Source organism: Alligator mississippiensis, chromosome 9 (genome assembly GCF_030867095.1).
Source record: "Alligator mississippiensis isolate rAllMis1 chromosome 9, rAllMis1, whole genome shotgun sequence".
Taxonomy (NCBI): Eukaryota; Metazoa; Chordata; order Crocodylia; family Alligatoridae; genus Alligator; species Alligator mississippiensis.
In genome coordinates, this window is record NC_081832.1 from 74,124,033 (window position 1) to 74,149,352 (window position 25,320).

A 25,320-nucleotide genomic window follows, 5' to 3' on the forward strand; every position below is an offset into this window, starting at 1 on the left:
TTAAATTCACCGTGTTGCTGCCTTGCACTGTTGAAATATATATTTACAGCCATCGGATCAACATCCACAAAGTACCTTGAAACTCTGTAATTACTGTATTTACTAGACTCCAAGACAAGGGTTTCCCTCCCAGTCAGCACCGGGGAAAAAAAAGGCTCACCGTGGAATCAAGTATCAGCCAGGGGCAGGCAGACGCTCGCTCTGGCTTCAGCCCTAGGCTTTGGGAGGAAGCTAGAGCTAAGCTACTGCCTACCTAGGGCTGAGATGGCAGGGGATGGAGTCTCACAGCTATGGTCTCCTCTGCACTCCCCTGTCTATGTGGGGGGAATAGGGGAGACTCGTGTATGCAGCTCAGGGGGAGCACGAAGGAGACTGCACAGCCTATTCCTCCACAGCTGCCCCCAGCTCCAGTCCCTCTAGCCCTGACTTGGCCCAGCTGGGAGCTGCTGCTGCTTCTCCCTGGCTGGGCCAGGCTGGGGCTGCCAATGCTGCTGACTGCCCTGGAGACAGAGCAGAGCTGCAGCAAAAGATAAGTGGCAAGGGGGCTCTGGCATATGGGGTGGAAAGGGGTGGAGGAGCGGGGGGTGAGGGGGCAGGCAGGGAGAACAAGGGGCAGGGGTCTGGTCTTTTGCCCCCTACCACTGCTTTGCCTGCCACAGTAGTGGTGGGTACAAAATTAGGAAGACTTTCCACTAATTAGCTTCTGTGCATGGAAAACAACAACACATTTACAATTTTCCATATATATAATCTAATTTTGGGGCAGTCATCTTAGATTCAAAATGGTCTTGGATTCAGGTAAATACAGTAGTTGAGCTTTTCAGGTACAGGTACTCCCCACTAACGTCATCCTGGTTAACATTGTTTCATTATTACCTCGCTGATCTATTAGAGAACATACTCCTTTAAAGTCGTGCAATCTTTGATTATAACGTTGTTTGGTCACCGCTTGCTAGTAGGTAACTACTGTGATATAGTTGGATTAGCTTAACACCGTTTCGTTTAAAGTCGCATTTTTCAAGAACACAACAACGTTAAGCGAGGAGTAGCTGTATTTATAATGCAGCTGTAAAGTGTCACTGATATCTAGAGAACAAAATGTCAAACCAGAGGTTTTGGGGGGGTTTATTCCACTGGTCACAGAGTAAAAAGCAGCAGCATTTTAGATATTCTTAAAAGGATATAATTCAGGACAAAAATAAAGAACAAAAATAGAGACAAGAGTCTCTAATTAAATAACAGTCTACCAGCTATAGAACGCACCCAGTGTTTTATTTCCCAACTACAGACTTACTTCTATAATCTGGAAAGAGCCAAAAAGTTTTTAAAAAAAAGACACTATCAGGGCCCTACTCTGTCCATGCCCAAAGATTATGGTGTCAGACTCAGCCTTGTGGGTAGAAGCTGCCCCACTGTTTTAAACAGATCATTAAATGGTTATTGGGCCAGGTACGAGGCTGCATCTGTAGCCTTGGATGTGGGAGACCAAGGTTGGTGCTCCTGTGATCCTAAGTCAAATGCAGGACCTGAATCTAGGTCTTAGAAAGGCCCTATCCACTACACTCCTGGCTGTTCTGAGGTGATTCTTGCTCTCATTTCCTTGCAAAAATGTTTTCAAAGCTCGTTTCCATTCTGTTGCAGACGTACACGATTGCTGAAACCTTAAAACAATCGTTACAAAATGCAATTCCTGTCTTCTGGCCAGTGCTAGTCAAAGGCTGAATAAGGTTGCGTCTTGTGTGCCAACACATTGTGAAAGGGCAATGTTTCTTCCCAACTACATGAATCGGTAGTCTGCTGGGCGGAGGGCAGGTCTAGGACTGAGTACTGGACCAAGTAAACCGAGACATGCCAACAATGGAACAAATGTTACATCAATTTCCGGAGATTTAAGTAATGCATTTTACTGGAGAGTGAACAAAGATGGTGTACAGGGGTTTGAGACCTAAAGGCAAGGAATGAGATGACTTAACTGGATCTTTAAAACTGTACAGTCAAGGTTGACAACACTATTATTAGCACAGTTCTCAGAGCTATGCAAAGGGAACCAGCACTACAGGAATGCAGGTCTAAGACCATAATGCTTGTTCTTTAGCATAAGTCCCACAATTTGACCTCACCTGCCACAACTCAGCAAAATGCTTAGGCTCCAAGTGTTAAACAGTCTAGCTCACAGTTTGCATCTTGGCTACTTCTTTTTTTCCCCACTTTATGCTTTTCTACGGAGGACGTGACTTTTGCTTTCGGAATGTCTATTTCTGCACTGAGAAAGATGGATGGGATCACACTCAAATGATTAAAACAAACTACAATTTCATTTCATTTCTAATTTCATTGCAATCCCCAGCGCAGCTGACAAGACACTTACAATATTCATCAGGGTCAGGAGATACTTCTGCACATGTTCTTTGCCATGGAACTGCACAACCGAGTCGTCAACTCCTAGCAGAACTTCAATGTTGTAGTCATCATCAGTCGCGTGCCTTCGATGCCTCCTTCTGGAGTTATTAACTCGATGTTCAAGACGGTTTAACATACTGTCAAGATAATCCAAATTACTCAGGTCTGCCCCTGAAATGAAGGAAAAACAGACCATGAAAAAAAATAGCGTGCTTTTGTTTTCGTTCTCATCAATACAGAAATATATGCTTTAAAATAAAGAATCAGGAAGGTAAATTCTGTCTTTAAATACTCTGGTAAATTTGAAATAATTGCATTAGTTTTATTTAAGCTATTCTGTATTTAAACTGGTACAGCTAAAAGAAAAAGCTGGCCTAGAGTACATTTACGTTGCAACAGATCTGAATCTTTTCCATACAACTTCTGCTTCTATTATTCTGTCCTGTTCTTATGACACCGTCTGAAGCAGAGACAGCTTTTTTATATATGGGTCTATGCCACAATGCAAAATCATCATCATCAAATAAAACAGGATAGTGCTATAATGTGCTAACATACCGAGAGAACAGTTTGGAGCATTACCTTTGTTGGTTAGAAGGTATGAGTATACAAAGATTATTCGAGCATCTGGTGCTAGACCACAATCCTTAATTACGTATCATGCCCCACAAAACACCCCACTTTCATTAGTCTTATTCTCAAACTCCAGAATCGGACTTCAATGAAAATTCAGTTACACATATCACCTTTCTGTATTTATCCACACACAGATAACCCAACCTGCAGTTCCAATGCATTTCACCATCTTGCAGATCGATCCAGGAATGCCATGGAATTTTTTTTTTACAAATCATAAAGGTTTTAGATGTTACATTCAGTGATAATGCGTCCAAGGATTTTTCAACAACTTTTAATCTTTGATTGATATCATGTTGCATGTCGCTGTATCGATGCACAATTCTCCAGGTGTGACATTAATATGCTTAATTGTTTCTAGCACCGCTAATGACTTAAACACAACTTCTATGACACGATGGGTTACAGCTAGTAGGTCCACTTAAAAAGATTAAAAATGACGATGAAGAGACAAATATCCTGGCAATTAACCCTGTAAATTACTCTTACTACTACTACAGTAGTGTCAAGAAGCCCCGAACAAGAATCCCTTTCATTATTGTGAATGACAATGACTTGATTACAGGATATAAATATTTTCACAGAGAGAAAATACTAGTTACTTAAGGGCTCTTCAATCCAGGCAAAAAATGCATAACAAGAAGTAACAGCTAGAAGTCAAAGAAAGAAGATATAAATTCTTAATAGCGAGGGGATTAATCACTGGAACAAACTGTAAAGCAGGAAGCAGATTCTCCAATTAAAGGAGTCTTCAGATCAAGACTGGAAGCTTTTCCCGAAGATCGGCATTAGTCAAGTACCGAACAGGCCGCTGTGCTCATTACGAGTGTAACCGTATGGCAGCAGAGGCGCGAGGTGATCTTGTAGTGCCTTTTGGCCATTAAAAAAAATCTCGGAAGTGGGGCTCCATCGCGTTGGGCACTGTACAAACATAGTGAAGGCGTAGTCCCTGCTCCCAAAGAGCTCAGTGTCCTGGTTACAAACACGCAGCAGATTCACAAACAACACACACCTCCTTTCTGCTATCTCAGATGGAGACTTCCTTCTCCTGTAGCAACAGTCTTAATGACAGCTAGCCAACACAACCATCACGGCGATTATTGCCCTGAAAACCGCCTTGGGTGCCCCGTCTTGAGGCAACTTGAAGTTTTGGAAATGAGACTGGTCAGAAACATTGGTTCAGCCTGAAAACCCCACTCCTCATCTTGACCCCCAGGCTGACCATGGATGGGCAGACTACCCCAGACTCCCGGCTTGGAAGGGACACCTTTACCGGCCTCTGAAAACCTGCCAAGCAGCCTGCTGTAGCCCTATGGCGGTGTTCATTCCTCCATGAAACCTCTAGCATTAATCTTTTATAGAGACCAGAAGTAATCATTTACCTATCACAGAGGTCTCATGAGATTTATTATGGGATCTGGTGGCAGTCATATTTTTATGCTCTATCAGGCCAATTCTAGTTACTGTGCAATTTGACAGTAAATCTTACAAGCTCTCTTGGAAAGCCAGACTCACTTAGCAATGGCTGCAGGTCATGTCCTGTTTATGTTGCACACAAAAACCTATAGTAATAAAGGGCAAAGCAAAAGCTATTAAATGCAAGAGTGAGAAACGGTTTCTCTCTACTGTTTGGCAGGTGATGGAGATTGGCTCTCTGTGGGCCTGAACGCTTCGGTGTGAGCCAGGCTGAGAAGCCTGTGTTGAAGCCCTCGATGACAGGCGGTCGTGTTTAGCCTCCGATCTGTTATTCTTCAGGACGGTTGTTCTGTCAGGGTACTTATATCTTTTAGAGAAGTGTCTGGTTTTTTTCCTCTCTTTTGTGTGTCAAAATCAAAATAAAAGCACAACTCCTAGCACAGAGGCTGTGTTGCTGCCAGAAGGGATGCTTCATTGGACCCTACCTTCATTGAGCTTTGCAGGCAGGTTTTTTTGTTTCTTTTTTATGCTGAATTCCCTCTTCACTCTTCCTTTCCTCATTTTTAGGCAATGTTCTTTATCTATCTAAAGGCTCCAGATGAAGTTGCCTAGTAGGTTCTCAGAGTAGGGTGACCCTATATCCCAGTTTAGTCAGGACAATCCTGGATTTCGGGGGCTGGTGCTGGCCAGCTGATGAGAATTATAATGGGTGTCCCAGAAACGCCAGGGCACGGGGTGCAGCACGGCCAGGAGTTGGAGCGGCGTGGAGCGCCTTGCAGGCATGCACCGCTGCCTGCCCGCACAGTCCTGCCCCCGCCGACTTGTGAGAGCATGGGGTGAGGATGCCGTGTCCCAGATTTCCCAAGTGATGTCCCAGATATCCATGTGGTCAGCCTACCTCTGTCTCCTCATTTCCGGTGGGAAGCCAAGCAACACCTTTAAACATTTCTTTGGAGCATCAAAATCTCCTCCAATCTCATCTCTGCTCCCTAAGATGACTGCAGCACCTGCAATCCCTACCTCTTTGGATGTGGGCCAGCATCTTTCCCACAGCAGAGCAAACTGTACCGCACCATGCACAGCATCATCCTCCAGCACCCAGACCAGGGCACTGTGTCGGCCTTACAAGGTTTGCATCATGATGACAGAAGACTCTTGTTTCTCATTCCAGTCTTTAACTTAGCATGACTCTCCTGTTACACCTTGGAATGATGCCTCCTCCTAAATCTTAGGAGGAGGTATTGCCCCAAGGTGTAACAGGAAAGTCATGACAGGAAGAAGAAAAATGAAAAGAGTATACTTAGGACCTAAGTATACCCAGCACAGCAAACTCGTTTCACTTTTTTTAGAGGAAAGCAGAGGAAGACAGAGTTTCAATGATGGCAGGTAGTAGAGGCCATGTTTGCAGGACCCAAGTACACCCGGCACAGCAGACTTTTTTCATTTTTCATCTTCCTGTCATAGTCCTGTGGATGGTGCATTATTACATCCATTTGCTTAAATTATCTTCATGATGAAAGACAGATTACACTTACATCAGAATCTAAACAGATCTAAAATACATCAGTTCCTACATCTGCAACAGAGAAAACACATAAAGGACAGCAGCCCTTGCAGTCAATAAAACTCCATGGGCAGGGGATGAAACCTGCATTTTGTCTTGCATTGCACTGGCCGAAGATCCTGAGATCTGACATTTCGGCTTTCGTTAATTGTATCAACAACTGTGCTGCTTGCTCAAGACATTCCTGTTGTGTTACTGACTGAGCCTGAGAAATGAGCACACACACACCCTCCCACACATACCCATCCTGCCACACATACACACACACAGCACTAAACCAGAATCTGAACGGTCTCTTCTCTTCACATCTCCCACGTGCCATCTCCCTCCTAACCAACTGCACAGTGTGAGCAATCACATTCACAAAGTTACCTGGGGCTGCATTGCATTACAGTAAATTATCCCAAGGTCTCTCTGCAAGGAGCTCGTTTGCAGCACCTCTTGCCATATCTGTATACCAGCCACTAATTATTTGTGCCAATTTTGCTCTCCATATCCCCCGAGCAGACACTTGACATTTGCAAGAGATCACAATAACCATTTTCTGAAAACCTCCTTGCTCCTGCTAGGAAAGATTCACATGAGTGAAAATGAAACAGCAGAGAAAGTTCTTTTCTTGTCTTTTTTTTTTTTCTTCCCTCACTGCACTTCCAAAGTAATCAAGGGACAGTGACATTGCTATAATTCACCCGCAAATCCCTCATAAAACTCTTCCTTTCTTTCCAAGCCAGCTAGAAAAATCACAGTGGTTTCAATGACTTCTCATAACCCTGCAAATCCTCTCCCAGGTTAATATAATGAGTGTCTGAGCAGTTGATAGAAAGGTAGGCTGGTCTCCTGAACAGAGCACAGGGCTGAGACGCATGCAACCTGGATTGTATTCCTGGCCGTGATAGAGACTTCCGTGAGATCCTGGGCAAGGGGAGGAAGACCAAGCCCGAGGAGCAGGAGATGCCCGATCCAGTGCGGTCCTGCAGGAAGGGCTCTTTCTGGTGCTCTGTACTGCTGCCTGCCTGTCATGCAGGGAGATTATCCAAACTCCTCGCACCTGGCAGAGCCCCAGGTCCCTACACTGATTTGAGACCCAGGTGAATTTTCCCAGCTGTCGCTCCTTGATGAAAGCCCTGGAGATCCCTTACAGTGCAAGACAGTAGGAGTTTATCCACTGTACTAACACTGACCCTCTGGGATACTCAGCCTATCCTATAGAGGACGTTTCCATCTATAGGTGCTCTCGGTCTCTGACAACACTGTATTCTGGAGGGATTTCTCCGCTCATTATTCATTTTATGGCAAATGCTTTTCACAAACCTAATTACACCACAACCACTGACCTTCCCATAGCTGCTGTGGCAGTCGGAGCCTCAAACAGCTGCAGCAGGTCAGGGAAACATGACCTCTACTGCCTGCCATTGCTGAAACTCTGCTTTCCTCTGTGCTTTCAAGCCACTTCCCATTAAACCACTTGCCCAAACTTGACCGGCTGCCCCACAGGTCTCCATTCTTCCTTTCTGTTTAAGCGTGGTGGCACCTGCGCCCTAACAGGGCCACAAAATGGGGATACATTTGGTTTGCACTGGGAGACTGAGGGAGTCAGAAGAGGCAGGATGTGACCGTTGATATGACCATCCCATTTGAGACCCGGTTGCAGACTTTTGCCGAAGCCTGGGAGCGAAAGCTGGCCAAACACAGGCCACTGGCTGGTACCTTGAGGCAGAAGGGGTGTGACGGGACAGTGCAGGTGCTGATCATTAGAGCACTTGGAGCATGGGACCCGAGCAACAAGAGCATCCTGCAAACCTGCAGAGTAGCCCACCACTTGAAGCCAAAGAACAGCCTCCTAGCATCCGATACCCTCCCATGTTTGAGACTCAGACGTTCAACACATCATGGGGCATTGCCAATTTGAAGATGGCTGCCCAAGACCACCAGCCAGAATCGAGACGGAGGGGACAGACTGAACCCCTTCCACATATGCCATTTGCTGACAAAGACTTTTAATGCCTTCGCCTGTTCCCCAACCCAGCGATGCTAAAACCACTGTCTAAGAACATCTTGCCACCTTTCAGCTCTGTATTGATGCGGTTACTGTGCATGGGGTCTTGCTATCATACCATGGCATTGGCACTTCTTAGCTCCCTATGCCCCGGGCTAATGTCGGCTGCACAACTAAGTGCATGTTCTAGACTGCATCCACACACACAAACTACATATCCACATAGCTATCACGCACGGAGTCCTGTATCCTCTTCCACTTCTACAAAGCCATATGAATAACTATGATTTTTAACATCCACTAATAACATTCTTGGAGAATGGCAGATAAAAAGGGCTAGGTACATCTAGGTAACTACTGCAGGAATGCAAGAATCTCATAACGAGATCCCAAATATCATTCATTGTGGACCCATGAGCACCCTCATCCTGACTTACACTAGAGCTCCCAAAGGAGCCCTGGAGATCAGCTCGCTGTGGCTTCAGCAGGGTGGCTATCAGATGCAGACTGGCTGCTGAGCGTGCAATCAGCCCCACGTTTTCAGGTTTGATTTGAGGAAAAGCAGTTCGATTCTAAGTCAATATTTCTGTGAGGGTCAACCAAAAACAGGGCATTGCAGCGTGATGGCTGCCCAATGGTCATGGGTCAGATTGTAAGTGGACCTTGCATACATGTCGAGTGTCATTTTATGATTCTTTTTGAGCAGAAAAAGACCTATTTCTCACCAGAATAATATGGTATTTGCAAGGTTTCTTGCTCATTTGCTATTCACTACCCTTTCCTTCTTCTCCCATAGTTATTTCTTTCTGTTTGTTTGTACAGCTCTCCCCTCCTACGCCGCTGCCCTCTCTCACAGTATTTTGTTTTTAAATGTCCCCAGCCAGCCTCTTCTCTTCCTCTTTCCATTCTTGCTTGGCCACATTGGCCTCTTCATAATTCATAAATCCCCTTTACAGAGCATGGTTTGTATTCAGACCCTTATGCTGTATATCATGCATAAGAAATCTGGACAAATCCAAGAAGACGAATTACAACAGAAAAGAGGTGCTATAAGGTGAAAGCAAATTGGAAAGTGTTCCAAACGAGGAAAAAGCAAATCCGACCCTTTTTGAGCAGTGGAGCATCCCCGGGTGGAACAGCACCTGAGCGCGTGGTCGAACAGGCGGTTTGCACAGTGAACTCACCCACCCACCTCTGGAAACTGGAAAAAAGGCATTTGACCACACTTAAAATAAGCTCCTATGATAACAGCTCGTGAGTTGTGGGGAGGCAGAGGAGGGGCGTCCTGTTCTCTAGTTCAGGAAGGTACCTAAGCACATACCATCTTTAAGCAGTTTTTAAAACCAAAACTGTGATGGGCTAATTAGCCATGCTGACGGACGGGCCTAATTAGCCCACCCATGCAGCTGTCGAAACCATGCGATTTTATTATTGCACCCCTTGTTCTCCCTGCCTCTTAACCTACATTATTTGCCATTTCCAATCACATCAAATTTTAACCTCAGGCCTATTTCAGCTTCCACTGAAGTCACTGGGAACCTTGCCACAGATTTCAATATAAGCAGGTTTGGGCTTTCGCGTTTCATCCTGTGAAGTGCTCCATCCCCGCAGTCCGTCGCTTAAGGACAATCAGCATGTGGTGGGAGAGGTTTTACTTTAATAACCTGCTGTGGTTATCTGGAGGCAATGGATGAAAGTGTTTCCACCTCAGGTGTTTGAGCCTGTATAGCATAAACGTTTTAGAGAAGGACAGTTGTGTATTTGAAAAATACCGTGCACATCGGTAATTCCCTTTTCTCTGAGCGATTAGTATGCTGCTACTAGTACTAAGAATAATAAAAATTTGACACAACACGAAACTTCTGTCTACGGAGGTACCAGGTGGTTTCCATGGGAGGACTGGAACAGCACGGCTTCTTTGCTCCCGACCTGCACACCGCTACAGATACGAGGACTCCACCTTATTTGAAGCTGTTGGATAACGAGCACCAAGCTTAGATTTTCCTTCACGACCCCCTGGTATCTTCTTCATTTTCATGCTTGTTTCTGTGATTTTCTCTGTCATTTCCAAGCCGACACAATCAAGTTGTTTGAGCATAGATGTAACTTTAAACTGATGAGCTGCCCATTGAGCTCGGGGGCACTATTCCCATGGTTAACGTTAGGCACGCGCTTAAGATCCCGGCTGTCTCAAGCCTGTAAAGACTAACAACGCTCAAATGCAAGACCAGGATAAGCCTGGAAGAAGGCTTGGAAATGAAACGCTGCATTTTAGGAGGATGAACTTACTGAACAGTGCCACAGCCCGCTGGACGCTGGCAAACAGCCAGACAAGTGACACCTGGGAATACACACGGCAAAAGTGTTGCCAAGGCGACATTTCTGGCATATAGCAACTAAAAGAAAGGATGTTTCAATACTGAAAAGAAAACGTGAAAACTGAAATTACCTTCTCCAAGGCGGCAATTACAGAACGCGCAATGCGAGCACCACGTTAAAAACAAAAGGCAGCAATATCAGGATCGGGATGAAGAGCTAAACTGTTGGGATTTTTTTTTTTTACAAAAATGAAATATTCTGAAATCTTTTGTTCCAATAGATGTTTTGTGTCTACCTTTTCTTTACACCTCTCATGTTATTATAAGGCTAGTTAAATAAAGTCAAAACATGCTTAAGCTTGGCTGAAATAAAGCATTTTGATCATTTTGCAGCAAGTACCTCCAGACAAAAATCAGCATGGTCTTGAAAAACTGTGATTTGTCAGATTAGTGTCCTCTAACAGAAAACAGTTCTCTCCAAAATTTTTCAGCCAGCTTGATTCACTAATGCAAACACATATTGCAATATCTGGCCCTGACTGCTAAAGGAGCAGTAAAATATGTATAACTCAACAATTAAGATTAAACCAAATGAGGAAAAATACTTATCTGTAGGAATTCATTCCTGGGTCAGACTTCAATTTTCAGTTGGCAACAACATAATCAACTCATTTTGGAAAACGGATATCTTGCAAATATTTTGCCAAGTCCTTGTAAGCAAGCCTGTATTTCTGAGCTTGTGACATGCAAAACACATCACCTGACTTAACCTATTCCCTGGTTTATACAGTCAGAACACAAATGTTTGCAACTAGTTGAATTCTGCTATTTCTGCCCCCTTAAAATACTGAAATGCATATGTACCCACATATAAATTAGACTTTTGTTGTAAATGAATCATGCTGAGTTGTAAAAGGAAGCTCTAAGACTTTGTTCGTCTATTATTTGCATAACTAAGCATGAAGGAGCATAATTTACACATGCACATGGTGATGAGTGTCACAGAAGCATTTCTACAATAAAATAAGCATCATTTTTATGGAGAGCTGTCACCATGTGACCCTGCGGTTTGCAAATATCCTCATTGCAGCTGTAGCAGAAAGCTCTGTAGTGGCTGGTTAACACTGGGGAATCTGGGCTGGCCAGTAGAGTCAGGGGGCTGAGCCTGCTACTGCTTCCCCTGTCCAGCATTCACAACCTTTTGCTCCTGTACAGCTGCCCCGGGGAGTACATGCAGGTGGGAAACAATTTCTGCCCCTGGTCAATCCCCACATTGCTCCCAAGTGCAATGCCCTTTCACTCCAGCTTTGTTCTTAGGATCGGAGTTTGGTCCCTAACTTCTTTTGCCCCCCACCTACAATCCTGACACTGGATGGTTTCGGGGTAGTTGACTCAACTCCTGCCAGGGAGATGCTGGACTATTCAGTCCACAATCCAACAAAGCTTGATTAAATTACAGAGAATTAGCACATGTAATGACCAGGTTGGGTGACCCCTGGCACTGCGGGCGACATGTCTAACAGTCTCATTTGCAATCTGAGCAGAATGAAATGCCAAACCATGGCACAAAATGTGAATTACATCAGGTTAATGTGATCTGTCAGTCCTCTGCCTAGAAACAATCTATTCTGCAGCAAAGGGAAATTAAATTTCATAACAGTGTAGCAAACATTAAAGAAAAATCCTACAAATAATCGAGACGCTCTGATTCCTACCATGGGGGGAAAAAGCACAGAAATGCACATGACGCAGCAGAACTCAAAATTAGCTAAGATTATAAAAGGTTTACTTTACGGCTTTTTAGCTGTGCCTGTAAAGAAACAAACCCCAAACTCTCATAATATTTTGTCAACATTTTTTAAAGTCAAATTATATAATTATGTTTTAAAGGAAGGCATCTTTATGTGGAATAGAAAATCCTAGCTTGATGGCTATAAAATGTAAATCAACCAAGTAAGTGCTTTAAGTGTTAAATGCAACACAAATAAATATAGATCCGACAAGACTTTACAGCATGTGTCTCCCCAGTGAGTTGACTCCTCTTCATCCCATACAGTGAGCTGCTTCCAAGCCTAATGATCTTTTAATTAGACAGTGCTTCATTAATAATCACCTGTTTCCAATTTTTTAAAAAATGGATGGAGGAAAAGCTCAGTTTCCCAAGGCACAAACTATGCGCAACGTCTCCTTCTTTCCCTGTTCAATAAGCTTGTGATAAGTCTACCCAATATTGTGACCAAAATGCTGCCATCAGAATGAAGGTATAACATCAGTTGAGCAACTGAAAGGGATCTGTGCTATATCACACTAGCAGTTCAGCCTTTACACCGACACTGTCGTGCAAAATGCTCCTGGGCTGTTACGCTCGTGGAATTTGAATCAGGGTAATAATGAGTCTAATTTCACCCAAGGTGTGTTCACATCCTTAGTGCTAATGCTGCAGGCAGGGACTGTCTATGGTACAGAAGTAAAAGAAGTTGAGTAAAGAGAAGGAAGATAAAGCTAATTCAGGGGAAGAGATTTCTTCTCTTTAATGCAAAACCATTTTAGAAAAGTCCAAAAAGTAAAAGCCATTCTATTCCTCAGCAAATCAAATCAAAGGGAGAGCTATTCCCCAGACATTTCCAAACGTTGGCAAAGTCTTCTATTGACATTCATCTAAACAAAGCATATTTGGAAGACTGAATCTGTCAGGTGCTAGAAAAGGCAAACTGTTATAAACACTGCTTTGTTCTCTTACAATGTGTGGGTGTGAAATCTGGACCCTAAAGGCAGCAGCTGAGGAGTGAGGCTTTCAAAATGCAGCACATATCAGGAGTGTGTGTCAGGGTAAGAGAAGGAGAATGAAAGGAAGAGCAATGTGAAGAATAGCTACTAAAATGCTGTGGGTTTAGCAGTTGGTTAAAGTTAAAATAGCGCAACTACAAAATAGGAAAAATGTCTATGTAGAAGTGTTCCCGATACAATTCTCCTACAAAAATTAAGGTACTCAGTGAGCCCCGGGTACTTGCTCCTCAAACTGTAAAAGCCAGTTCGTAGGCACGTGACTATTCGTGAGCTTCAGGACAAGTTAAAATGACATGGTTTCAAACGCTACAGAGACCAATGTATAGACTTACATGGATTAGAGCTTTAAGTCATTTGGGGTTTCTTTTTTAACTTCCTGGAAATTTAAAAGAAAAAAATTGTTTTGCTCAACCCAAAATTAAAGTTTTTTGAAATTTTTGGTGAAACACAAAACGTTGACAAAACTGCACTTCAGGTCAACTGAAACATTTCATTCAGCTCGCACTGCAACAGATTTGGAGGACATTCTGCAATAAAAGTGATTGCGAATCAAGAAGCTAAATGCTTTCTTTCCAAGAAGGTTAAAATAAACCTTTCAGTGTTTTTAGAGCTTTGTTCCACAGGAACAACGAGCACAGGCAACTGTGGCATTGATGCCTACACAGTCAGATGGGTTGCAAATTGGTTAGGGGGCCACGCCCAGAGAGCGGTGGTGGATGGGTCATATTGGACCTGGAGGGAGGTGGGCAGTGAAGTGCCGCAGGGCTCAGTCCTCGGGCCCGCACTGTTCAATTTCTTTATTAGTGACTTGGACAAGGGGGTGAAGAGCAGCACCCCGTTCAAATTCGCTGACACCAAGATTTGGGGCAAGGTGGGCACACTGGAGGGGAGGGACAGTATACAGCTGGACCTGGACAGGTTACAGGGGTGGGCGACTGAGAATGGGATGGGATTCAACACTGACAAGTGCAAGGTGCTGCACCTGGGGAGGAAGAACCAGCAGCAGACCTGCAGGCTGGGGAACTCCCTTCTCGTCAGCACAGTGACAAAAAGAGATCTTGGAGTCATTATTGATGCCAAAATGAACATGGGCCGACAGTGTGGGGACGCGGTCAGTAAGTAAGTAACCTGCATCTCGAGCAGGTCCAAGGAGGTGATCCTCCCCCTCTACGTGGCACTGGTCAGGCCGCAGGTGGAGTACTGCGTCCAGTTCTGGGCACCGCACTTCAGGAGGGATGTGGACAGCGTGGAGAGGGGCCAGAGGAGGCCACTCGCATGGTCAGGGGGCAGCAGGGCAGGCCCTACGAGGAGAGGCGACGGGACCTGAACCTGTTCAGCCTTCACAAGAGAAGGCTGAGAGGGGATCTGGTGGCCCTCTATAAACTCACCAGGGGGACTAGCGGGGAATGGGAGAGACCCTGTTCCCCCGAGCACTTCTTGGAGTAACAATGACTAATGGCCATAAGCTGTTTGAGAGTAGATTCAGGCTGGACATCAGGAGGCGCTACTTCACTGTCAGGGCAGCCAGGATCTGGAACCAGCTTCCAAGGGAAGTGGTGCTGGCTCCTACCCTGGGGGTCTTTAAGAGGAGGCTGGATAGTTACCTAGCTGGGGTCATATGAGCCCAGTATTCACTCCTGCCCAGGGCAGGGGGTTAGACTTGAAGATCTTCTTAGGTCCCATCCAACCCTACATCTGTGAAACTATGAAAGTATGAAAAGTAATTGCTTTGGTCTCATCTAAAATACATGTTTCATCAAAAACAATTCCAGCCCAAAATTTCACCCAACTTTCCCAGGGCAGCCAATTCCAAATAGGATTTGTATTCTTCTCTATCCACTTGCTATTGATCTACTTCCATTGGCACAGATGTCATACCAGAGCATCCATACCTTTATAGGTTTATTTATTAACTACAGTATTAGTTTCCAAGTCACTTCAATAACTTTTGATTTCTTCATACAAGATAGAGGTACCATTCCTCTCTCTTTCAGGATGCCTTGCCATGTAATCTAATTAAGGTAACTGCTGTATTAGATGAATTACACGTGGTCTCATGTAGTGCTTCTGGCATGCCTTGAAGAACATTTGTAAAAGGGCAAAGTCATAAACCACTGCATCCCAAAACAGAAAGACCTTGCAAGAACACAATTATATATAAAAAGCCCCGATTCTCATTTACATTAAGGAAAATTTATGGTGCTCTGGCAGTGTAGAGGGACCTTAAAGCAGGAATCAACTGCATTTGTACTCACTTTGAGGCCCCTTTTACTGGAGCACTATGGAGGGGCATTAGTATGAATGAGAATAGGACCCTTATCCTTGAAGGTGAAATTAAGAATCTGAAAATCAAGTGATCAGAACAGAGGAGATTCTTTTATTTAAGTAACAATATTTTGAAAGCTTAACTGAAAAAAAACCCTTGCATTTTAGGACATATAATCCAAATGGGGAGAAATGTCACTTTTGAGCTAACATACATACATACATACCTACCTACATTTTTCCAATCAGAACTTCTGCTAATGTCTTTTCAACTAGAGACCAGGATATTAGCAAACTGTTACAATGGCTGTATTTGGTAGTCCAACAGCAAACCCTGAGAGATTTTTTAAAATTTCCCTATACTCTCCCAGGTGTTACTAAACCCAGTTGAGAGTAAAAAAACTAGGCAAGTATATAGCTATAGAGAAGAAAATAACTATTAAGAATAAAAGCATTGCCATAAGGCTTGATATATTCATTGCTTTATGAATTCTACGTAGTGTATAAAGAAGTCTTAGCCTCTAACCTGTTAAGTCTTGATAATGAATGCACTCTCCCACACCACTGCCACAACACCGGTCACTGCACTGATCAACAAAAGCCAAGCAGAGATGCATCCAAATGAAAGTGTGACAGGCTGCCATTATCTAATACATTTTGATTATTTCATGTATTTCATAGATTTCATAGACTCTAGGGCTGGAAGGGACCTCAGAAGATCATCAGGTCCAGCCCCCTGCCCCGTCATTAGAACAAATGAGATAAAGAGTCAGTCACTCAGGACCTGATGGCTCCAGAAGGGGTTGGTTTTTCATACAAGTTTTGCATTGGATCATTTGAAGATATACCACCTCTTTTCTCTAACTAAAATATTTGCCACACCAGCTGCTGCTCTTTTACACGATGCTAAAAAGGCTCTTGATCAAGTTAAACAGTGGGTAGGAGATTATCTGGGGCAAAATCCAAAGCCACTCCCCTAAATTAACATTATTAACATTATTATTATTAACATTATCCCCTAAATTAACATCCATATTATTTAAATATAAAAATCTTTCTTACATATTTCTTCCAAATATTAAATGTTTAGATGAAGACTATCAGTCATGTCAAATATAGGAGGCATTAGTAATAATTACTTCCTCAGAGCTACTACATTAATATGGTGAAAAGGCTCCTTTGACATATTCTATCTATTTGCCTTCATAGGTATTGATAATGGCCTCCCTCTTTGTTGAAAATGAACACCTTAATCACTACAGAAGTTTTCTAGCTATGAAATTTAGCAAAATAAATATTATTAACCCATGGCTTTTAAGCCAAAGAACAAACTTCCAATCTCGGATCATAGTAAAAGCATGAAATCTATGCAGTTAAATTACAAGTGTAAACTCTAATTATACTACTTTGGATAAATCTACTGGGAAAGCTACCCAACTGCACAACTGCCTATGTCTGGTAAGGAAAGGACTTTCTCCGTCACCCCATCTATACTGTTCTTCTGAGCAAGATTTGAAAGGCTGAATCAGTACTGGAAATTAATGACTTGAAAGGGGTCAGACAAGATAGCATTTAATTGGCTCACAGCAGTTTTATTAAGGAAGGGCCATAGTCAATAAGGACTCTGCTTGGTTCAGTGCACTAGAAACACCCCTATGTCCCCCAGATTGATTGTTTGAGGCCTGTATGACTCTGCATGGTCTCCTACAGCCTGGAAGCCAGACAGCATATTTATTGAGCCTGGCGCTAATCAATACCTATCATTTCCTCCTCTGTTTTCAGCCTTATTACAAAAATGATACCGCCAGATGCTCTTCTCCCTCTCAGCCTCAAATGAAACCACAGCAGCAATCCTACCTAGATATTTTTCACCCGCTGCTTTACTAGGCTCAAAGCATCTTAGTGATGTGCTTTCTGCATTACGAAGGGTTAAAATTGTAACCCTCTTCTATTTCTCAGTTAGGAATGGTGACTGTTGATAAACTAGAACTGTTCCAGCCATGTTGAGGATCAAACTTTCCTTTAAAGTTTCTGAAGCATTCACCTCCAGGCTTTTTTGCATTTCTGATTTTCAACCTAGATCTGGTGGGTAAAAAGATCCCAACAAATAGAGCTGCAAAAATTTTGGCAAAGAACTTATTTGCCAAAAAAAGGCAGTTTCCATGGTCCTAAAACTGCATTTATGATTTTGACCTGGAAAAAGAGGCTTTGGGGCTAAACTCACAAAGCATTTGGTGCTGGGTGTCCATGCGATAAAATAATTCTCTCATTTCTTCCTCAATGACTACTTAAGTGTTTTATATGAAGCAGAGTAGCTTCAACAGGAGATATAAGGGAGAACCCCCTCAGAGCACACTGTAGCCTGATGGTGAGGCCACTCATTTCTGACTCAGAGCAGGGATTTGAACCAAGACATCTTATCTCACAGGTGAAGGTCCACCAGAAAAATGTCAAACCCTTCCATCGCTGAACATGCTGCGATTTTCCTTTCTAACCAATATACTCATAGGTAGTCTCATAACCACCAGGCATTTTGCCTTTTCCAGAAGCTGCCCACATTTGTGCTATTGTTCACTTCTAACCAGATAAAGAACATGTGAATGGCGGATCATTATCCAGGCCGCTGTCGATACCCGCAGCCCCTGTAAGAAAACGTTAGGCATTATTAGCTACGTGCACCCAACTGTGCTGTGAGAAAAGGACGCTGTGAAAAAAAACCTACAATGGGAGAAGAGGAAGAGGGAAGCTGTTGGCAAAGGAGAAACCTTTTAAAGTTAAAATGACAAAGTTTGAGAGTCCGGTGGTAGTACGAAATTAGTAAAGCAACCATTACACATCTCATCAGTCTCAGCTTCCTCTTATCGCTCGCGTATGGCTGTTGGAGAGAAATGCTGCTGCAGTACATGTGTAGCCAAACCACAGTGACAGAATTCAGCTGGCTCAGCCTGAAAGCCTTTCAAGTTCCCACGCTTTTAATTGGTGGGTGATCATTACGGTATTATGGAAAAGAAGGGATTGAGAGGGAGAGGTGGATGATGTTGTCCTACCGAGAAGACTTCAGACGCTGGGTTCCAGCAATCGCGCATACGTTTCAAATAAATGCTCTCTTTGCTGTTTTTCCCCTGGCAGCGAAGGAGCCAGCAGTACGCTGGCTGTCCTGGAATGTAATCTTGCTCCCCGCAGTAACAGAACTGATGCTAGCAATGAGGTCAAGGAGAGGAATGGAAAAGGGGACGTGGCGTTTATGTGCTTTTGCTCATGAGACTTATAGACTGTTCCACTAGAAATACTTTGAAAAACAAGACGCATCCTACAAGCCTGTCAGTGCTCTGCAACTGAGAGAGAACATCTGCATTAGGATAATATAAATGAAGAGAAAAGTCAGTGAAAGATAAATGACTCAAACAGTTGCAGGCCAAGACTTTTTCTTAATATGCACAAATCACTGTGCAGTTTTAGCTGAAAGCCATTGGCATCAGAGGGACAAAGGAAATGGCTTGAGTTTTCCTCTGAGAAGAGCCAAAAATCTGCAGCCTGCAAGGAAAACCAGTAGACTCGGTAGACTTGTGCTGGATTCATAGACTCATAGAAAATGAGGGTTGGAGGGGACCTCAGGAGATCACATCTAGTCCAAACCCCTGCTCAAACCATGACCAACCCCAACCATATCATTCCAGCTAGGGCTTTGTTGAGTCAAGCCTTAAAAACCTCAAAGGGTAGAGACTCCATCACCTTTCTAGGTAACCTTTTCCAGTGTTTCATCACCCTCCTAGTGAGAAAATGTTTCCTAATATCCAACCCAAACCTCCTTTGCTGCAAGGGAGCAGTCAGCTTTCCTGCTTCAGGGTGCAAGGATGTAGAAGTGTTCAATGGGGCAGATGTTCATGGGACACTTTAGCAGACAGTGTGACATCCTGGCTCTGTTGAAGTCAATGGCAAAACTTCAACGGAGCCAGGACTTACACCACCTGCGGACACAAAAGACTTCCAATGATGAAATGAGCCTCTTCCATAACCACAAGTCAAAGAGAAACCAGGACAGATCTCCTACATGTGCACCGGAGTTAAATATGTACAGCTCAAAACCCATTCCCATCACACGCTTTTTGGTTTGGTTTCTCGTTTTGACATTTCTTTGTGAAAGTGGGTGACTTTTTGTTACATTTTTGACATAGCTGATTGCTTCTCCATTGTAATATGTGTTGATGTTTGTGCTCCCAGAAAATGGGAACATGACAGGGTGGAAGCAGAGTGCTAAGACAGAGACACTGTCAGGCCATGGCTCTGAACAGCCGCTCATCCCGGTCTGCCACCTCCTCAGTAGCGTAACGGGGCAGAGTCGGGTGGCCAGAACCCTCCAGCTGAGCCCAGCCACCACCCACTCCCTGGCACTGGAGCGGTCAGCTAGGGTCAGCTGACCCTTCCCCCCTTCCAACAGAAACCCCTGGCCCACAAGAAGAAGTGTCCAGGCAACAAGTCTTGACCTGGTCCCTAAGCTGCTGCACCCTTGGCTTGTGCAGGTCCTGACTCTCTGAGAGACTCTCCGGAGACCCACCCTGGCTTGCCCACAGACCCCAAGCCTGGCTGACCCAACTCTGGTTTGATCTCTTGGACACCTGACCTGGCTAACCTCATGACCTCGCACTCTGCCTGGCCCTCTGCATCTCTGACTCTGTTCCTCGGACAGATCTCCTGGCCTCTGTTCAGGTCTTGGCTACTTCCCTGACCGTGGGTGACCCCCAGACCTGGCCACCCATGGCTCAGCAGGACAGACATTAAGCCTGTACCTTAAAACACTGGTGCTGTCATGATCTCCTGTGCATTGCCCAGACAAAGATTTGCATGAGAGTAACAAAGGACAGAGTTGGCTGGATATAACCGCCTATGCCAGAAAGAATATGCATACTCTGGAAAGCTTAAGCAGGGCTTGAATTGATGTTTAATTGTAGGGGAAGGAGAGCTTTTGCCTTGTTCGACTTTTGCCATTCACACAGGTCCCAAGGGCTGCAGGCACTTTCATTAGTCGAAGGCATAATGCCATTCCTCAAGGAATAAGGCGTAGTCAGTAGAGACTGTACAAAGTGGAAGATGATCACAAGGTAGGTAACAAACCTCTTGAAGGACTGACAAAAATACTAAGGATGAAGACGCAGTCACGGCGAGTCCGAATGGTAACAAGGATCAGATCTAAAGCAGAGCTAAGCCGGGGGATTTCAAGTTGGCTGTTCTGATCAGGAGATTATTAGAGGCTTGCAGGCAGCAGCTTCAGTTGCCTCCAGAGTCAGGCTGAGCGGATATCACCAATACCTATGGCTGCCTATACCTTTGCTCGGGGTAGGGGGGGAAGGCGTTTTAATCAGAGCAGTTCCTGGGCAGCTGCTCTAATTCAAACACCTCACCATCACGTATATTAAGCCCTTGTAGGTTTAAAAATGACCACAGGGCACATTACCTAAATCTTATTCGACAAGGTCTAGATAAAGCACTCCAGTGGCCATTTTTAACGTACAAAAATAAGTCAACTGGTCCCTGCTAGTTAACCACTGCCACAGACTTGTGTACTTCTGTGAATCCTTTTGCAGCACTAGAGAGCTGCAGTAGTGGTGCGTGGTGGACCAGACATGCTAGATTAGGCACGCAGCTATATGCCTACTTTGAGTACCACAGCAATAACTACATGTACAAAATAGGTAACTGTGCAAAAATTGTATATAATTGCCCATGTTCAAAAACCAGCCACGTTCTCTGGTTCACTTGGGTATCTCCGTACTGAATGGACCTATTCAAAATGTATATTAGAACTCTGAAAAACAAATCAGGATATCATCTTTATGCATTTGAAAAACATGACACGCTGTCATGGCAAATCTCCTTGTACTTTGCCCTCCTTTCTACTACAAAGTGAATTAGAGCTCTAATTGGCCATGTAGCAGCTGTGTACAGTATACACAGACAGACAGTATTTCTACGGCCATTTAAAAAATTCCTACACTGGGTTTTTTGTGCATGACCTGGCTACTAAAACCCTATGTTACATATAACAGCACATTAGGAAAGAGACACTTGGATGGCCTGGCAGGCTAGGATTTTCAAGTTTCTGCTCAGTCCAAGAACTGCTGTGCTTGCTCTGTGGTTCTTCAGAGGTTTATGGAGTCGTGTGCCTCTCCGCACCGAAGGGCAGATTTCAGCCTCGTGTCAGGTCTAGGGCTGCAGAAAGCCACTCTGGAGGTTTTAATGTTGAAACCATTCAACTCAACTGTCATTTAGGCTTAACCATGTCCAAGCAGTTAGCACTAACCTGTCGATTTGTTGAAAAGCAATAAAACAAATTGTTCCCATTAAATCAAGGTTAATTCTGCTGCTTGGTACTGTTATGAGTTATTAAAGCTACTCAAAATGCATAATGGATGTGGCATGAAAACTTAGCTAGACAGTTTGAGTAGATGATGTGCCAAGCTTATAACTTATGCCAGTACCTTATTCAGACATCCTGGGACTATGTATTATTTCACAATCACTTAAAATAATCATCTATATTATAGGAGCATCTAAGAACCACAGCCAAGGATTGCTTTCTCATTCTCTCCCCACCCCCAAATTTTAATAGGTGCTGTACAGAGAAGTATCAAGGTTGAGTTTCTGCTTACAAAGTAGAAATAATGGGGTTCTAAGCTGCATGGCCAAATAATTAGACTTTCTTTTAAAGGCATGATATGATCTCCTCTTCTCTGGGTAAACACCTACTTAATTACAATTTATTTTAAAAAATTGTTTTTTTTTCCTGTTTGCCCACATTGGCAAGTAGTGAAAAATGCAACTGCCTATAGACACATTAACAGCTCCACCATTGTTTCTTCCAGTACTACACGCCCCATATCTAAACTTCGGCATATTGGAAATCAAACGAATGCCGCCATCATGCCCCGAGACTCACTGTACTGAGCACCTGGCAGAAACACTAATGACAGACAACTGAAGGGGAAGACTGAGGTCAGTGCTTTGCCAGCTGTCTTGGTCAATTCAAGTTAGGAAATGGCATCAAGAGTTTAGGTGGACAGGGCAGAGCTGATTGCATGGAAAAGCAGACGAAAACTTCACAATCTAGAAGGGCCAAGTTTTGCTTTAAGTAACCAAACTATCCCTGCCTCCCTCCCTCCCTCTCCCCCAGTCTCTGCATTCTTGTAAATACAAGATGATCAGTGATCCTCTTCCCATTTTTGAAGAATTTTATATCCTTTTACCAGTCCCCAGGGTGGATCCAGGTGAGAGTTGGGGGGGTGGAGGGAGGAGTGCCGTTGCACCCACCTTTGATTCCTGTTCAACTAAAAATTTAAAATAAATTGTCCAACAGGTTCAGTCCTATTTCTATTTAGGTGGAGCTGAAGGAGTCAATTGATATCATGGCTCATTATTATCTACCTGTTTCCTGCTAATCTCTTCACCCCACAGGGGTTAACCACCCTCAATCTCCCACTAATCAAGCTATCCGTCTTCTACCATTATCCTATCTGTTCAGTGGGCTACATTTCTATCCTACTGCTCACATAAATTACATAAAAAGGTGCAAAGGCCAGCTTTTCATGCCCTTCCCTCACAACATGGAGTTCCTGGTGTCTGGCCCTATGAAACCATCTAGTAAACTACCACTGTTTCAAAGTGAAAACAAGTCCAATTTTCTTAACTCATCCTAATGACTTAGATTTGACACACCTGTTAGCATCCTTCTTGTCTCATGGCATAGTATCTCCAGTGCAACCTCTTACTTACACATTGATCGCTGGGACACACAATATGCCAGGATGGATTTAAGAACTGCCTTGCAATACTAAGAGTACCGCTTTTTATGCATTCTGTTTCCCAGTGGTCTTGCGTGATATATGTTCCCCATCGCTGTCCTGTTCTATGACCTGTAACTTGCCTGCTAATATTGGACGCAGAGCTTTCTCAAATGCTTTTCCAACATCTAAGTATGCAGCATCTCCTGATTTCCTCTTATCTCTTATGGCAGGAACATCCTCAAAGAGCTCCAGTAGGTTACTTAAGCATGACCTCCCTCATCTGAATCTATGCCAGGTGGCTGTAATTAAACTGTGCTTTCCATGTACTCTCTCACCCCATCACTGTTAGATGGTTTCCAAAGTTTTCCTCACTGCTCTATAATCCCTGGGACTTTCTATCACTGCACACCTAGAGCGATAAACTGAAAGACAACCAAATCCAGGTTGTAGCAGTAGGATAGCATATGGGATATTAGAGACCAGAAGTCAGTTGTTAGTTTGACCATCCTCCATGGGAACAATGTCTACTCCATGAACTTCAAAAGGGACTTCATCATTACTACTGACCTTCTGGAAGGCTTTCAGGTACTAGAGGAACAGGCGACCGTATAGAGGTCTCAGATAGATGCATCAGAACAGGTTTTATGAAGAAGGATTAACTAAGATGAATGAACCGAGATCGGGGAAATGTGATCCTGTCTCTTTCTTAAATCATACAAGAAAAATGGGATTCCATTAATGCATTTTCCATGTCCAAACAATTCACACTAACTCAGTGTATTAATATCTCTTCTGTTTTCTTCTCCTAATGATTTTTTTAAATCATCATTTTCTCTTCTATTCATAAGTTCTTTGTTGTGCACAAATGTACGGCCGAGCAGATTTCCATGTGTGCCGGGGGGGGGCGGCGGAAGGGGGGTGGTTTGGTTTTGATCCTGTTGCTAATTCCATTCTTGTCAGCAACTGTTTTTATGAGAGCACTTGGAACAAAAAAATATTTCCCAATTTTACCCTCTCTCATTTATGAGCGCTAAACATTGCCGCCCACACACCCCGGGTTTCTAATGCAACCCAAATTTGCGTGGTTCTTTTGTTTACTTCCCTCTTTGAGGCAAAAAAGACCCATGCCCTGATTCCACTCCCATGTAATTCAATGCCAGTTTTATCAGCATCTTCAATAGGAGCAGACGGCAGCATCAAATATACCCTGAAGCCTGCAAAAAGAGCAGGACAGACGCAGCTTTGCATACAGCTCCATTGAAGTCAGTAGACAGTAACCGTCTGCGCTTCTACCTTCCCATTTCGTAATGTGAAGTCTATCTTGAGGAATGACCTGAGGCACTGCAAGCCTGTGTTAAATTAGGTTAAAATAGGTAGGAACTGTCTTGGCCAATTCAAGTTAGGAAATGGCATCAAGAGCCTAAAACTCCTACCTATTTTAACACAGCAGGAGCCCTAACACAACAGCAGTGCCTTGTGTCCCCTAGACTCACCAACAAGCAGGACTTCCCAGCACCACTTTGTTTCAATACTCATTGCCCTCGCTTCTCACTCAGACCACATCCATATGCTATCTAACTACTGGGCGAGTGCAAACACCTAGCGTGTCAGACAGCAGATCTGCTCTCCAAGCAAGTCGCGCCACCAGCACCCTGACGTAAAGTGCTACAGCCACAATTCAAAGAACGAGAGTACCCAAAAGCCTCAGTCAGGATGAGTGTTCTTGTTTCGGGAATTATGCAGGCTGATTGCAAGGAAGCTCCTCACTCCAAAGAGCGTGCAATCAAAAATGCAACCGCAGGCAGCAGCTAGAAGGAGAGGGCTGTGATCAAATACATATCCAGAGCGGTAAGGTTCGGTCTGACTCATGCCAGCTTTATTCCTCTGTTGTAAAACCATTTTAAGAGATTTGCATTGGATGTTTAACTCTTGCCAGTTTTAGAGAAAATGATTTAAATTTTGCCTTTATTTCTACATTAATTTTGTACTTCAGTTGATAATTAGCGTCAATGTTTTCTCCTTTTATTGCAGGATCAATAGAGCCAGGAAGAGTGATCCGGGCTCCACCTGGCCTGACACAACAGCATTCTTAAACAAACTGCACTGCAGAATCCTTGTCGTTGCTGACGAACGAGCAGGAAAGGATCCAGCCCGACTTTG

At 43.9% G+C, this 25,320-nt stretch overlaps 1 protein-coding gene across 1 annotated transcript in view; it reads right to left on the minus strand.

The window, feature by feature from the left end:
* ADAMTS2 (ADAM metallopeptidase with thrombospondin type 1 motif 2) overlaps positions 1–25,320 on the minus strand; it is a 244,417-nt gene that overhangs the window by 74,433 nt on the left and 144,664 nt on the right. The window contains exon 4 of the mRNA XM_059712896.1: positions 2,369–2,571. Coding sequence (XP_059568879.1) covers positions 2,369–2,571 — 203 coding nt within the window. The remainder of the gene's footprint in view (positions 1–2,368; positions 2,572–25,320) is intronic.